General features: G+C 37.1%; 1 protein-coding gene across 6 annotated transcripts in view; it reads right to left on the bottom strand.

The window, feature by feature from the left end:
- Window positions 1-14,237, bottom strand: part of DCAF6 (DDB1 and CUL4 associated factor 6) — a 50,938-nt gene that overhangs the window by 29,261 nt on the left and 7,440 nt on the right. For all 6 annotated transcript variants that reach the window (XM_063126807.1, XM_063126812.1, XM_063126806.1 and 3 more), the window contains exons 2-8: window positions 14,053-14,114; window positions 12,520-12,612; window positions 11,547-11,732; window positions 10,326-10,439; window positions 9,327-9,462; window positions 5,911-6,125; window positions 2,341-2,434 (exon numbers count right to left, since the gene is read on the bottom strand). In XM_063126807.1, the coding sequence (XP_062982877.1) occupies window positions 2,341-2,434; window positions 5,911-6,125; window positions 9,327-9,462; window positions 10,326-10,439; window positions 11,547-11,732; window positions 12,520-12,612; window positions 14,053-14,114 (900 nt within the window). The remainder of the gene's footprint in view (window positions 1-2,340; window positions 2,435-5,910; window positions 6,126-9,326; window positions 9,463-10,325; window positions 10,440-11,546; window positions 11,733-12,519; window positions 12,613-14,052; window positions 14,115-14,237) is intronic.

Below are 14,237 nucleotides of genomic sequence, written 5' to 3'. Positions count from 1 at the left end.
ACCGAGGCACCACAACTGAGAAGGCTCCCTCTCTTGTAGCCTTCTACTACAAGTCAAACAGCAACAATGGTATTGTCTTTCTAATATTTCATGCTTTACTAATTTTTGTAAACTGAATGGTGGTAAATTATGCAATGCTTTATTTCATAATTACTGTCCAATTGTACCATGTTTCTACTATCCATCTCACAAGTTGTTGGAAAACAGAAAATAAAAGAGTAAGGAAGAGGTAGGAAGGGGGGGGAAGAGGGTCAAAGGCAGTAAATGCGATACCCACCTTTTCTTTAGCAAGCAAAACACTCCAGAAGCTGCCATATCACTATGAGCATTGTTATTTCTATTACATTTGTTTCTATTAGAATTTAAGACAGATAATTTCAGTAGCCATGTTTCACAGCTTGGCAGAGACCTAGAGTCCCAAGTCTTTAACATGATCTGTTATTTACAACCCTTGTTCCGTTAAATGTTATCCCCGGCTAAAAGTGACATTTGGTTAGACAGATAGTAGAGCCTTGTTTACTTGAAGCAAATTCCATCTTTCAGGTTTTTCCAGTAATAAAGCCTTTTCTTACAAGCTCTCACTAGCTTTTTGTCAGCCTGAGATTGCTCAAGTCAGTATGGTCACAAGCCCTTAATATTGTAACATACATTTGGTACACGTATGCATGATAAAACAGGCTGTTCATGTCCAGATTCTTGTTGTTTATTTAAAACATACATTTTATCCACTCTGCACATGGTAAATCTACTAGACTAACCCTCTTCAGACTGATAGATTGAGGATTGTATAATTTAATATTTTAAAATATATCTCCTTTCACATGCAAATCTACACATCAAAGATTTATGCCTAACCTCCTCCCTGATGTTTTAGTTTCCTGTGTGTAGGGTTTCTTTTCTATCGGGGAACAATCACACACCTAATTCATACTCGCAGCTCAAAGTGGTATAGTCCAGAAACAAGTTTATCATGTGATTATTTTTTGTGCAGAGTCTTTCAAAGACAGAAAATTAATTTTAGGGCACCTCTTGACACCTCATTTAAAAAAATCATTGGGTAATATCCAATGTTGCAAGTGCAGACTGCTGCTCACACAACTGAACTTTCCCTTCCCCTCTTCCCCACTGCACACTTCCCTAAATTCTGCTCCAGAGAATTGAGGGAATCACAGAACTAATCCCTAACTAATCACAGAAGAATTTTAGGGGAGGAAGGAGAGGAAGACTATGTTCCGCTAAAGAATGCTGTTCCATTGACTGACAGATACCACTGGATACAACCCATACACTGGGTTTGGATGATATGCTGTGGGTGCCAATTACTATATCCAATCCTTGCTCAAAACCCTCGTAAAACTCGTTTAACCCTTGTAGAATCCATGCTCCTCAAGTCCGCACAACATGCCAGCCCCAAGCGGGGATTACATATTCAACATGGTAGTCACACAAACACTGCACATGCCAAAGCCTCACTGTGGGTTAAATCACCCAAGATGGGCTGCCCTGTCATGCAAACAACCTCACAGTCCTGGATTGGTAACTTCAGCTGCAGTTCTATAGCCACTAATTTGGCAGTAATCCCCACTGAATTTAGTGGGGTTTACCTCTGAGTGGACATATACAGGATTGTGCTGTTAGTAACTGATTCCTTTTGTGTCATGTTTTTTAGATTGCGAACCTGTGGGCAGGGACTATCCTATGAAATATTTTTGTAAGATGCCTTGAGAGCCTTTTTGGCTAAAGGGCGGGATAAAAGTGCTATAATAAACAAACAAACAAACAAACAAATAAATAAATAAAATAAACTCCAGAGTTTGGGGCAAACACTCATTATCCTAGTTTGTTAACTAACATTAGTTCAGAGTCCCCCAGTTTGGATGGAATAGAGAAAATTGGTTTGATGCAAATAAGAATCTCTGCACCAAAACTGGTATGTGATAGAAGGAGGGGAGAAGAAAGAACGCTTGTCCACAACTTCATATACCCTATTTCTTCGATTCTAAGACACACTTTTTTCCCCATATAAACATCTCTAAAAATGGGGTGCGTCTTAGAATCGCAGGTTTGTCTTAGGTTTTTTTTTTTCTGTTGGTGATACTGAAATTAGTGTGTGTCTTACAATCAATGGCGTCTTACAATCGAAGAAATACGGTACTGTGGTTTACAAAGCCACATCATCCAAACGTAGCTAATATCTAAATTTATAGAGGCACTGTGCATTTAACATATAATGTTAATAAAATTGGCATGATTAATATTGTGAATTGAAATCAGGAAGCAAAAACCCAAGCTTATTACAAAAAAAACCTAAGCATATTATCAAAAAACCAAGCACATTACCATCTCTCTCTCTTTCACTTTCAGGCCTTGCTCTTGGTCCAGTATCTGACCAATCTCCTCTTAATCGCAAACGTTTGACAGGAGGCTGTCGCAACTAGAGAAATAAAGGCAAGCAGGGACATTTAAGATAGAAATAGAACAAAACGTTTGCAGCAAAAGTAAGTTGAAAAAGCAGAAGCATTACATAAACCAAAGCTGAAATTATCACACTTTTACTGCAGGAGCCCAAGATTTTTGACTATAGAATTCTTATTAAATTAAACGAACTGGAAACCTCAGTTTTATTCCTAATTCAGGTTGGGAAAGAAACCAGAGAGAGCCAATGCAGCCATAATCTGTCTGGAATGTTATTCATGGGCACTTTAAATGCACTGAAGAGTTTGGGCATAGCCAATGGCATTTTTAACATTTTCTTTTGAGTGGCAGACTTTCTAATCAATGCAATATCACAACTTGCTTTCCAAACTTTCTTCAATTTCAAAAGACATATGCCAATGCCATGCAGTATGGAGGGGTGCTGGTTATATGCTTGGATGAATGGAACTAGTCATGGAGGACTTTGGATCGAGGCCATGACAAAGACTGGGAGCAGGCTGCTGGATTGCACACTCCCTCCTTATAGTCTCTCCCATCTCCAGAGGAAACTGTCCCTTCTGCTTTAACCTCCAACAAGGGAAATGTCAGCACTGATGTTAACTGTAGTTAAAGCTAATCAGGTTTGCTTCTTAAGGATTCTTTATTCAGCTTCAAACCCTAATAAGTAGGAAGGTTGCACTAAGACATTTACTAGTCTTTCTTTATCAATGCATGCAAGAATTTTAGCATGAGAGTGGGAAAGAATCGATACACTCATATATATATATAAACTCATAAAAGGCAACTATAAGTAGTCACTTCTTTTGTGATATTTATACTGCCTAAGAGCTACCTTGTAATTGGAACTTGGGTGGTTAAAGACCTTTTTGTTCCATTGTTTTCAGCTAGTTGCCTCCCCACAACCTCACTATAGTTTATGTCTCTGCTTTATCCTGTGAGACTTTGTTTCTGGGCACAGGATTCCAGCCATAAGTCCAACTCCAGGTAGTCTTTTCAGTTACAGAGGATAACAGGTGAACAGGGCAACATTATATATTAATGTCCATTTTCCAAAGTGTTTAAATGTACTGTATATTTCTGAAAGAAAAAATGATAAAAATTCATTTTAACACTCCCCCTCTGCAGTTTCAAACAGGATTTGATATGTGAATATTTAGGTAACAGTCTTGTGTGCACCCACACATATGGCCTGTTTTTCAATAAATGGAAACCCTAGTAGGATGTGTGAACTAGTTGTGTGGTTCTTTGAATTCCAGTTACTGATTTTGCAGAATTTAAGAGAGCTAACTTTATGTCAATAATGTGGGTGGGGGGTGGGGAGGTCCATACATTCATATATCTTATATATTCTGTATGAAAAAATATTTCCGTTTACATACAGCTTGCTAACATCACATCCTTCCTTTTGTGTCACATGTAGAGCAGAACACATTTTGGGGGAAGTAGTATTGAGGAATTCTTATAAATTGTGCCAAATGAATTCTTTATGTTACTATTTCTGTCTTCAAGGAAACATTCTGTTATCAACACATGGTTGCTTCTATATCTAGAGTAGAATTTCATATTCTAAAACTGGTCCAGAAAGTTTCTGCGCCAGAACATGGCACAGACTGGCACTCTGGAGAACCAGTTTACTAGTGAAGGTATTCATGGTATCAGTAGAGCATGGCAAATCAGAAATCTCTTAAATTTATTTGCAATTTGCTCATGATTTATCCCTTGTCTAATGTAGGTAGTTACCTAAGATATTTTTTTACTGTACTTTAAAACATAGAAGGCAGGCCAGCCACATCTGACTTGCTATTAATGACAGGCAGTGAAATTTGGGCTTAGCGAGTAAACTGTCATTCCCATTAACATAGACCCACTGCAAACGAAAGAGTATATTTAACACAATTATTCAAATATTTGTTAGTCAGGTAGGTTTATTTCACAGGTTCTTCCACTGTTTCATTTTTTTACTGCATTGTAACTCCAAGGTACTACACTCACAGCACCCCTCCTACAATTCATTTCTCCTCCTCCTCTCTCTCTCCTTTCTTTTATGTTTGTTCTTTCAGACTATGGGCAAAATTTAACTTACATTTTTAATGTTTTGTATACTACATAGTGCCAAAGATGCATAAACAAATATTATTGCATATGTACACTATACTATTACCATTTTTAACAAATGCTTCCCAGTTGTATTAACCATGGTTTGAATTATGTGTTAACTAACTGATCTCCCAGAAGGGACAGGTTACTTCACTTTTTTTTAAAAAAAGCAAATATAAGAGTACACATAAGGCTCATGAATTTAAAGAGGAAACTTCAGAAGAACTTTATAAACAAACAAAAAGGCAAATATTCATTTTCACACTGTTCAAAGTTAGACTCCAACCACTGAAGTTACTCAATGTAATACCAGAGATATCTGATTTCCTTCACTTAGCAGAATTTCAATTCTAGGAATCTTCAAGCACAATTCTTGTTTGATAATGTAACATCTAAAATTATCTAATGATATTTTTATGTTTGTTTTTTCAAAATCTTATGTAAAAGATCATTTAAAAAGACACTAATTTTTTTTTAATTTTTAAATTCAAATTGTTATTTATTACGGTCGCAGACCAGCAAAATCAACACCAAAACATGCAAAGGATAGATAAAAAGTGACATAAAAACAAAATCCAGCTTAGTGAGTTACTCCTCTCAGAAGGATTGCAGCGTTATTTTTCTAATTTGCATTGAGGGTATGAGAAACTTAGAGACCCTTTCAGTTATATGGGAGGACACATCCCTTAAACAGATTAATACCAATGTTGTGGGGTTACATCCAGAAAAGGCTGTTAATAAAGGAAGATTAACTTTTTTCTGCATTCCTCATACATGTTACAATGCAAAGTGACATGTTCAACAGATTCTATCGCTCCAGAACCAGAGGGACATATCCGTTCATTAACCGGGATTTTACTAAATCGTCCTTCTAGTAATGTTGATGGCAACACATTAAAGCGAGCAAGGGTAAATGCTCTCCTATACTTAGGAATGGTTAAAGCAAACAGATATGAAGCTGCAGTGAGTCCATAGTTATTAAAATTATTGTAGAGGAATGGAGAGCAAGATTTGTTAGCAGCAGTTCTTAAATGCTGTAGATCTAGATCTATTAGTCTTTGAACAACGAGAGATTGGGCCTTCTGGAGCCCATAGTTGCCCACAACATCCACGGAGAAACCCAGCCTATGTAGCTTCTTCTCAATCCCTCTCATCCAACGAGTGACATAGGAATCTGAGAGCAGTAAAAAGAGATAGCTACCAGGAGCTGCAAGGAAGTGGAGTCGTAGCCACCATTTAAAGGCCTCGATCCATGCCTTGCATTCAACTGATCTAATACCCACTTTCAGCAACTGCAATTTTAAAATGAGCATTTTTCAATAAAGCTAATCTCTGTTGCCATCAAAACATTAACACCAGTCACCATAAAATACTCACTTCTTCTCTGCGTTCTTCCGCAGAAGGAACTTTAAGTTCTCTAGCTGTGTCATCCTTGGGATCAAATAAGTATATATAGTCTGAAGAATAGCTCACAAGAATTTCTTGCCCATCTTCACTGTAGCACAGAGATGTTACCCTACAGGATTTGTTGTTAAGATGTGGAGGAACAAAACGTGCCACCAATCCTGTAGTACCCCGACCTGCATAATTACCTACATGAAAAAAGAGTTCTTTTCCATTACACATATGCAAATCAATACAACTATCTCTTATCTAGTCCTAAGCTGAAATGGGGTTGGTGCTTTTTGCAAAACCCTCTGCAAACTGACCCCCCCCCACCATAAAAGTTCTGTTTGATCATATCAAACTTTTAACTAATCCAGCCTTGTGTTTCTCTATTCTTTCTTCACACCATGCATAATGTTATAAAAATCAATCATGATCCATTACTCATTTATTCCTGAAATTTAAAACCCCAAACGCTGCTCCTCCTGATTTTGCTGATTTTTTTTTTTTTTTGAGGGGAGGGCACAATGTGGTGAAATTATTCACCCATTCAGTGTAAAGAAGGTCGAAAAATTGAATGCACCCCTTTTGTGCTGAAAATGCTTGCAAACATTAAGTGCAGCACTACTATTTTCCTATCCACTTAACTTAATTTCTTACTTGGGAACACAAACAGTACTAATAGTTAAGAGTATTTTAATAAACAGAAATTCTTTAGGTTCAGACTACTAATATCACAATGAGACTATAGATCTTTAGAATGTAAGCCTGAGGATAGGGACTGTTATTATTATTATTATTATTATTATTATTATTATTATTATTATTTATTTATTTATATAGCACCATCAATGTACATGGTGCTGTACAGAGTAAAACAGTAAATAGCAAGACCCTGCCGCATAGGCTTACATTCTAATAAAACCATAATAAAACAATAAGGAGGGGAAGAGAAAGCAAACAGGCACAGGGTAGGGTAAACAGGCACAGGGTAGGGTAAAACTAACAGTATAAAGTCAGAACAAAATCAAGTTTTAAAAGCTTTAGGAAAAAGAAAAGGTTTTAGCTGAGCTTTAAAAGCTGCGGTTGAAGTTGTAGTTCTCAAATGTTCTGGAAGAGCGTTCCAGGCATAAGGGGCAGCAGAAGAAAATGGACGAAGCTGAGCAAGGGAAGTAGAGACCCTTGGGCAGGCGAGAAACATGGCATCAGAGGAGCGAAGAGCACGAGCGGGGCAATAGTGTGAGATGAGAGGGGAGAGATAGGAAGGTGTCTTCTTTATTGATAAATTGTAAGCCGCTCCGAGAGCCTTTTGGCTGAGGTGCAGGATAAAAATACTCTAATAATAATAATAATAATAACAACAACAACAACAATAGAACAGTTCCATAGTACTTACATTAACCTCACTCTACCTACAGAAGTATTCTTTGCTAACCACCTGCTTTTTGCACATCTCATGATAGTTTCTAACAAACAAGAGAGCAATGGTTTCTATAGCCTTCACTTTAGCTGCATCCATAACCCTTATTTATTAAATTACACCCATCGCTTTCCACAAAGAATGGCACTCAAGGTAGCTAATAATAAAATAGAGACAACAATTAAACAAAAATTAAAAACAAAATTAAAAATACAACAGTACAAGAAATAAACAACACCCAACCAGTGAAAACCCCCTTCAGCAGCAGACCAGCTTCCATGCCAAAGGCCTGCCAGAATAAAAATGTCTCTGTCTGTGGACGGAAGGAGAACAAAGAGGCAGCCAATTTAGTCTCTCTCAACAGGAGGTTCCACAGTCTAGGAATGACCACCGATAAGGACCTGTCTCGCATTATCATCAAACATGCCTCTTCTGGCAGTGGGACTGAGAGAGGGGTCCCCTGAAGAGATTAAAACCTGGGCAGGCTTGTATGGGAGAATGCGGTCTTTCAGATAGCCTTGTCCTTGTATAGGGCTTGATAGGTCATAAACAGTTCCAGTCAATGGTTTGGCCTTATCAGGACCAGCTGAAGTTTCTGAACACTTTTCAAAGGCAAGAGTGTATTAAAGCAGTCAAAACTAAAGCATGTGTCACTATGGCCAGATGAGACCTCTCCAGAATGGGCACAGTTGGTTTACTAGCTTCAGCTGTGCAAGTGCACTCCTGGCCACTGCTGAAACCTGGGCATATCCAGGAGTATACCAGGAGTATACCCAAACTAAGAATTGGGAGTCTTCAAGTGCAGTGTAACCCCAACCAGCACAGACTGAATCCCTTAGTCCTCATCCCCTACTGAAACTAAGTTTGTGCCCATAAGTGCATTGAATGTATATTCTTGCATTTCCCCTTGCCCCCATACTCTTCAAAGTCAAATTTTAGATTCTAAGTTCTTTGGAGCAGCAACTTGCCTTCACCCCACTTTGTTTTGTTACTGTTCTCTTCCCCTCCTTATTGTTTTACTATGATTTTATTAGATTGTAAGCCTATGCGGCAGGGCCTTGCTATTTACTGTTTTACTCTGTACAGCACCATGTACATTGATGGTGCTATATAAATAAATAAATAAATAATAATAATAATAATAACATGAACATTGAGATAATCATTCTCAAAACCACTGAACAGAGAGAATGACAGCCTTTTAAAGCAGGGCTGTGGAACCTCTTTAAGGTGGAGGTCGAATTGCCCCCTATCAGGTTTTCAATGGGCCAGATGACATTAGTCCTGTGGCTGTGCCCGCTGATGTCTTCACCCCACCTATTTTGCCTTTCTTTGTGTAGAGAGAAGTGCTGAATTCCACACCTCTTTCTCAGCATGGAGAAAGGGATTCAGCTCCTCCAAGCACTGGACACATTGGGCACTTCCTCTATGTGCCTTTGCGCACTGTTTGACTGTGATCAGAGATTGGAACAGGGATTCTCTAGAGGGAACATGGGCCAAATGGGGAGTTCTCCATTACTGACTTAAAGGCAATATTTCACTTCTACGTTTATTTACCATGACTGCAAACTGAAAAAAATACTTCTGATTACTTCTGATGGAAGGGAAACATTCCCATGAGGGCATGCAACCTTTTCCTTAAGTTGCACCCAATCTGAAAACTGTTTTTTAGAATTCAGTGAGGTTAAAAATCAGTTTGGTGAGAGGAGTTGCTTAACTGGACACAAAATAATGCCAGTGTTCATACATGTCTCTGAATCATAGTCCACACATCCTTTTAAAACATCAACACTATTAATCTACATTGCAAGAAAACATTCAGCCCAAATGTGATTCAGGTTATTAGGAATATGAATAAAATAACAGCAAAAATAGTACAAATAGTGTTTTTCATTAGATTGCTTCATTAAAGGTTCACATCTTATAAACTTCAACTGTAGTATCCAAAAGTAGGCTATTTTACAATGTTATGCAAGTACTCTCCTACCTGTTGCTCTTGTGCCAAGCATTCGCCGATCATATATTCTTACTGAACTATCAGAGCAACCAACTGCAAGGTAATATGGTATTGGAGGGCAGATAGCTACAGAGGTGGCAGCCCTCCTACAGTTTATTAAGATATCCTACAATGAAAGAAAAATACTGCACTTGTTTAAAAAGTAATGAACACTTAGCATTAAATGCTACCAACTAATAAATACCAAAGTTACATCTAGATGGCCTGGTACTAGAAAAAGGTAAATCTGGCCTCATTAAAAAAGATTTTAAACATTGGAAGACAGACAAAAATGACTACTGAAGGAGGACTTGAAGAACAAAAGCATGGAACATGAACACCAACCAAACGCAATCTTTTAGTCTGATAGTTTTAAGATTTTCTTGTAGATAAAGAGGCCAGGAAGTAAACACAAAAGGACAGTATTGCCTAAGCTAGTTTAAAAGGATTGGGCTAGTTATAGGTAATTGGATGTAACGAGCAATGCAGTGAGATTAAGAACCAAAAATAGCTACAACATAAAAAAGGCAATGCTGATTATCATCTATAAGAGTGGGGGGCGGGGGACATAGTTAAGTAAAACATATACTTGGAAGCAACTCTTTCAGGCAACAATGTTTTTTTTTAAGTAATATGGACAATACTTAGTCAAACAGAAAACTCATCCCTAAGTAATTCATATGTTCTCTTATCATTCAGATAAAGGATGCATCATAACAAACTGCTGTAACATATATCAAATAATTTATGAAACATAAGACTAAAACTTATCCAACTTAAAAATCTCTGCATATAATGTTGTAAGATATGATATGCCAGATAAACAATATATATTTCAAAAATACCAGATTATCTTTTTTCATTTATATAGCTTTGTCTTCTCATATCTTGGTCACCTCACTAGAATCCTTAGCAGCAGCACCCAAGCAGGCCAGGTTCTGAACACAATATGGCTCTTTATTCACACCCTCTTATAAAAGTATCTCTTACATCTTTACAATCTTCTTTTGTGCAACTTGTCTTGATTCTAGTATCAAACCATCGTACAGTGCCATCTTCTCCACATGACAAAAAAGTATAGGGATCATTTGGGACTGTCATGATCTGCAAAAAAAAAAGTGAACAATTAAACATAGCAACATATATAGTAGCTTTAAAAATAAAAGCCAGCATCCAAAGTACTGTATAACATGTCCTGTATGACAAGGAGGCCTAGGTCAAGCTGCATTTGAAATGGAAAGTTATATCAAATTCAATTGTGACATGACATGAAAGTCCGCTTGTTCAAAGTAAAAAACAAACTATTGAGCAAGCCCTAGGAAAATAGAGAAGATGCTCTTTGGATTCTGGCACAAGTGGAAAGCATAGTTTTATAGTAACTTTGAATCCAGTAAGGGGGGATTAATATCTTGAACTGAAACAGTTTTTATAAGCAACCTAGTTATAAACATTGAAAGGTTTCAAAAACAAGAACTTGCATACACAAACTCTCTAAGTGATAACATATAGCTGCATTATAATATAACTGTACAGTTAAGTTCTTGAGGATTTGTTACTGAAAGGCAGAGTATAAATGAGAGGGTTCTACCCTTAAAGACTGCCTAAAAATAATTTTAAATTAATTAAAACAGCAGTGGGAACTTCTGGCCCATGGGTCAGATGCAGCCTGCAGTCTTCCCGATCAGCCCATGTCATACCTTCTTCACCCCACAACCCTCAGCAATTAGACTTGAAAGAAGCCTTCTTTGAAACCAATAGGAGGCTTCTTTCAAGCACAAAATGCCACATTGGTGGATGATTTGCATGCTCACAGCATGGGAGGGAAGGGGACACAATTGGGGAATGAGTATGTGTTTATGAGAAGGAGTAGCCACCCCCACCCCCATTCACTTTTTGCAAGGGGATGTCCACCTGTGGCATGCAGTCTGGGAAGGTTAACCATAAGGAAATGCAGCCCTCAGACTGAAAAATGTATTGCTTCAGTTATTGGGCTGTATAGAAATGTAATAAATAAATAAATATAGATAATAGAGTACTATAAAAATACTTAAATAATTTCCTTAAACAACAAAGGTGAATGTAGGCAAGAGTATTTGGACTAGATGGTATTTTTTCCAACTTTAAGTTATGCAATTGCAGAATGAAAATAATAGCTAGCTATTACTCAGACTCAGTCTTTATAGTAATAAGATATATATTATATTGCATTACCTCATAAGTAGTTCCATAATGGCACGTAAATTGGCACTGTCTGTTGGTTTCAGCATCCTGCTCAACATTAGTATAAAAAATGACTCCATCTCCAGAACAAGACACAATCTGCTTATCATTGGTGCACGGTAAGAATTTTGCACTAAAAATATTTGCCCTGTGTCCTGAGCGAATGGTTGTTAAAACCTAGAAAACATAGTTCATTAGGTTAACATTTTAAATTAGGTAATATAAGAAAAAATAACATAACTACGTTTCTTTCCCATCATATTCCCAAAATATAAGGACATACCATATCACTTTGTTTTTATAATCCAGCCTGAGCTAGATTAGGCTGAAGGGTAATTAATTACTTGCTCCAGACCATACAGTTAATTTTATGACTGAAGAGGAATTTAATCTAGCATTTGCACTAGACTATGCATGGGGCATGTGAAAAGAGCAACATTCACGGTATCAAGGTAATACTGGAAATTGCCTTGCGTGGTACTGCTTGGCTTAATACGTTTTGCAGCATCTCTTTTATTCAGACAGATAAACAAAACAAAAAATAACTTTGAGATCCATGGATATGTGCAATTTCAAAAAAGCACCCCACTCAAATAGAAACTTTATTAAAAAAAATCTTAACCTCTATGTGCCTTCCCAAGCATTAACAGCAGCACTGGAGAGGCCCTTTTCTCTGGCCTACCAGCAAGAGCCATTAGGCTGGCAAGTGTAGGATGGGGCTTTGTCCACTGCAGTCCCACACCTTTTGAACTCCACCCCAGGAAGATACATATGGCCTCATCACTGCTGGCTTAAAAACACACACCCTTGAATACACATTTATTTCAGTCTGCATTTGGTACTTAAAAAACATCAGCTGCTGCTGCCTATGTGTGTGTACATTGTATATTGGTTAAAAATCTTTTAAGTAAATAAAAAATAAGCTATCCAAAAGAATGGGTAATAGAACAGCGGACCATCTTACCTTTCTACTATATGGATTAGTAATTACAAGATTAGTATCATCGGATCCAGATAAAATATATTCTCCTGTATCATTCCAGCAAATTGTATTCACCTGTGGGCATATATTTAAAATAAAAATTAATCCTCAAAAGAATTAATGTTAGGAAGCTATAGTATCCAGTCTGATATTGACATTCTAAAAACATTTAAATGTACCAGATAAGAACATGGTATCCTTGAAAATTAACCATTTTTAAATTCCTGCTATACTAAAAAAAAAAATTAAAAAAGGAAAAAGGTGTGACTGGAGAAAATCCTACTTTGGGCTATGATTCAGAAATCCACTTTTAAGTGTGAAAAAGCTATTCTCATGCAAGAAACATAGCGTGAAAAAAATATCTCACCCAGAGAATACATTCTGCATGTGGGAAACTATTTTAATACAGCTAATTACATATATACTTTGTACAGCCACTTGCACATTTGTAAATTGAATTCCATAAGCAGTACATTTCTCTTCAAACTGCAGCAACTTTGGTTAAGACTGCAGAACACCACCTATGAGAAGAATCAAGGCAGAACCAAACAATCACTCCCTATATTCATAAAGCAAGTTCCAATGTATGGACACCCTGGAAATATAATTGGAGGAATGACACCCTTTGGAAAGATAATTCCACCTCCAAAACAAAACAAAGAAAAGGAAAAAAAATTAAACATACAAAACTAAACTAAACTAAATTTCAGGGGGAAAGGTCCTCAAAGTCTTTATACAGATCTCTATATAGATAAAATATACACAGATTTTTTAATAATGTCATACAGTAACATGATTGTTTCCACTTTTCTGATCCTAAATCAATGGTCATTATTTGACAGAAATTCAATACTTAATCATAATAATATTGTTCATCCCCAAGTTGTCATTTTGTACAAAATAGATAAATCTGTTTCTGTCTTATTCACATCCTGACTTTCTTTTATCATGGAACTGATGGCAGTATACTTAGGGTTTCCAGGCAGTATTCCATTCAGCACTGACCAGACCCAGATCAGTTTTGCTTCATTCAACAAAGCTGCTGCATCCGACCCCTTCAGGCTATGCCCTCAGACTAAATTAGCCAAGTTCTGCTGGGTCATGGTCTGAATTATCTCCTCCCCTGAATACAAATATTAATTATCTAAGGCAAGGGTGGGGTACCTTGGGTCCAGGGGCCAAATCCAGCTCTCTTTGGGTACTCCAAATGACCACGCCTCTTCCCTTGGTCTCACCACCCCCTTTCCCCCAGCTACCAATTGTTTGGTGGTTTTCTAGCTTTTGTGCAGTTTCTCCTCATTCAAAAAGGTTTAAATATACCTCATAAGAAAGTTACTGATTGCATGATGGTGGATGGAATACAAAAATAATTTTTAGTTAAAAAACATTAAAACGTAAGTAGATACTTCTATTAAAAGCACATGCTCATTTTGACACGGAAGGTACAGTTTTTAATCTCTTGTTCAAGCATCATTTAAAAATATTACTTTAAAAAACCACCAAGTAATCACTTACACAGCCGTCATGCACATTCAGTGTTGCTTCAAGTTTTAATCTTTGGATAAATTCTCTTCTTCCTGGAGAAAAAATAGAACAATTATCAAACAGACTTTGATACTTACAGAAGAACTTCAATTCAAAACTGTCTGCATTGTTCTTCGTCTTTCTTTGGCATGGCCTCCATAGCTAAGATTCTTAAA

The sequence above is a fragment of the Elgaria multicarinata genome, chromosome 5, assembly GCF_023053635.1.
Source record: "Elgaria multicarinata webbii isolate HBS135686 ecotype San Diego chromosome 5, rElgMul1.1.pri, whole genome shotgun sequence".
NCBI lineage: Eukaryota > Metazoa > Chordata > Lepidosauria > Squamata > Anguidae > Elgaria > Elgaria multicarinata.
The sequence above is the reverse complement of the archived record's forward strand: the minus strand, read 5'-3'. Positions and strand labels throughout refer to the sequence as shown.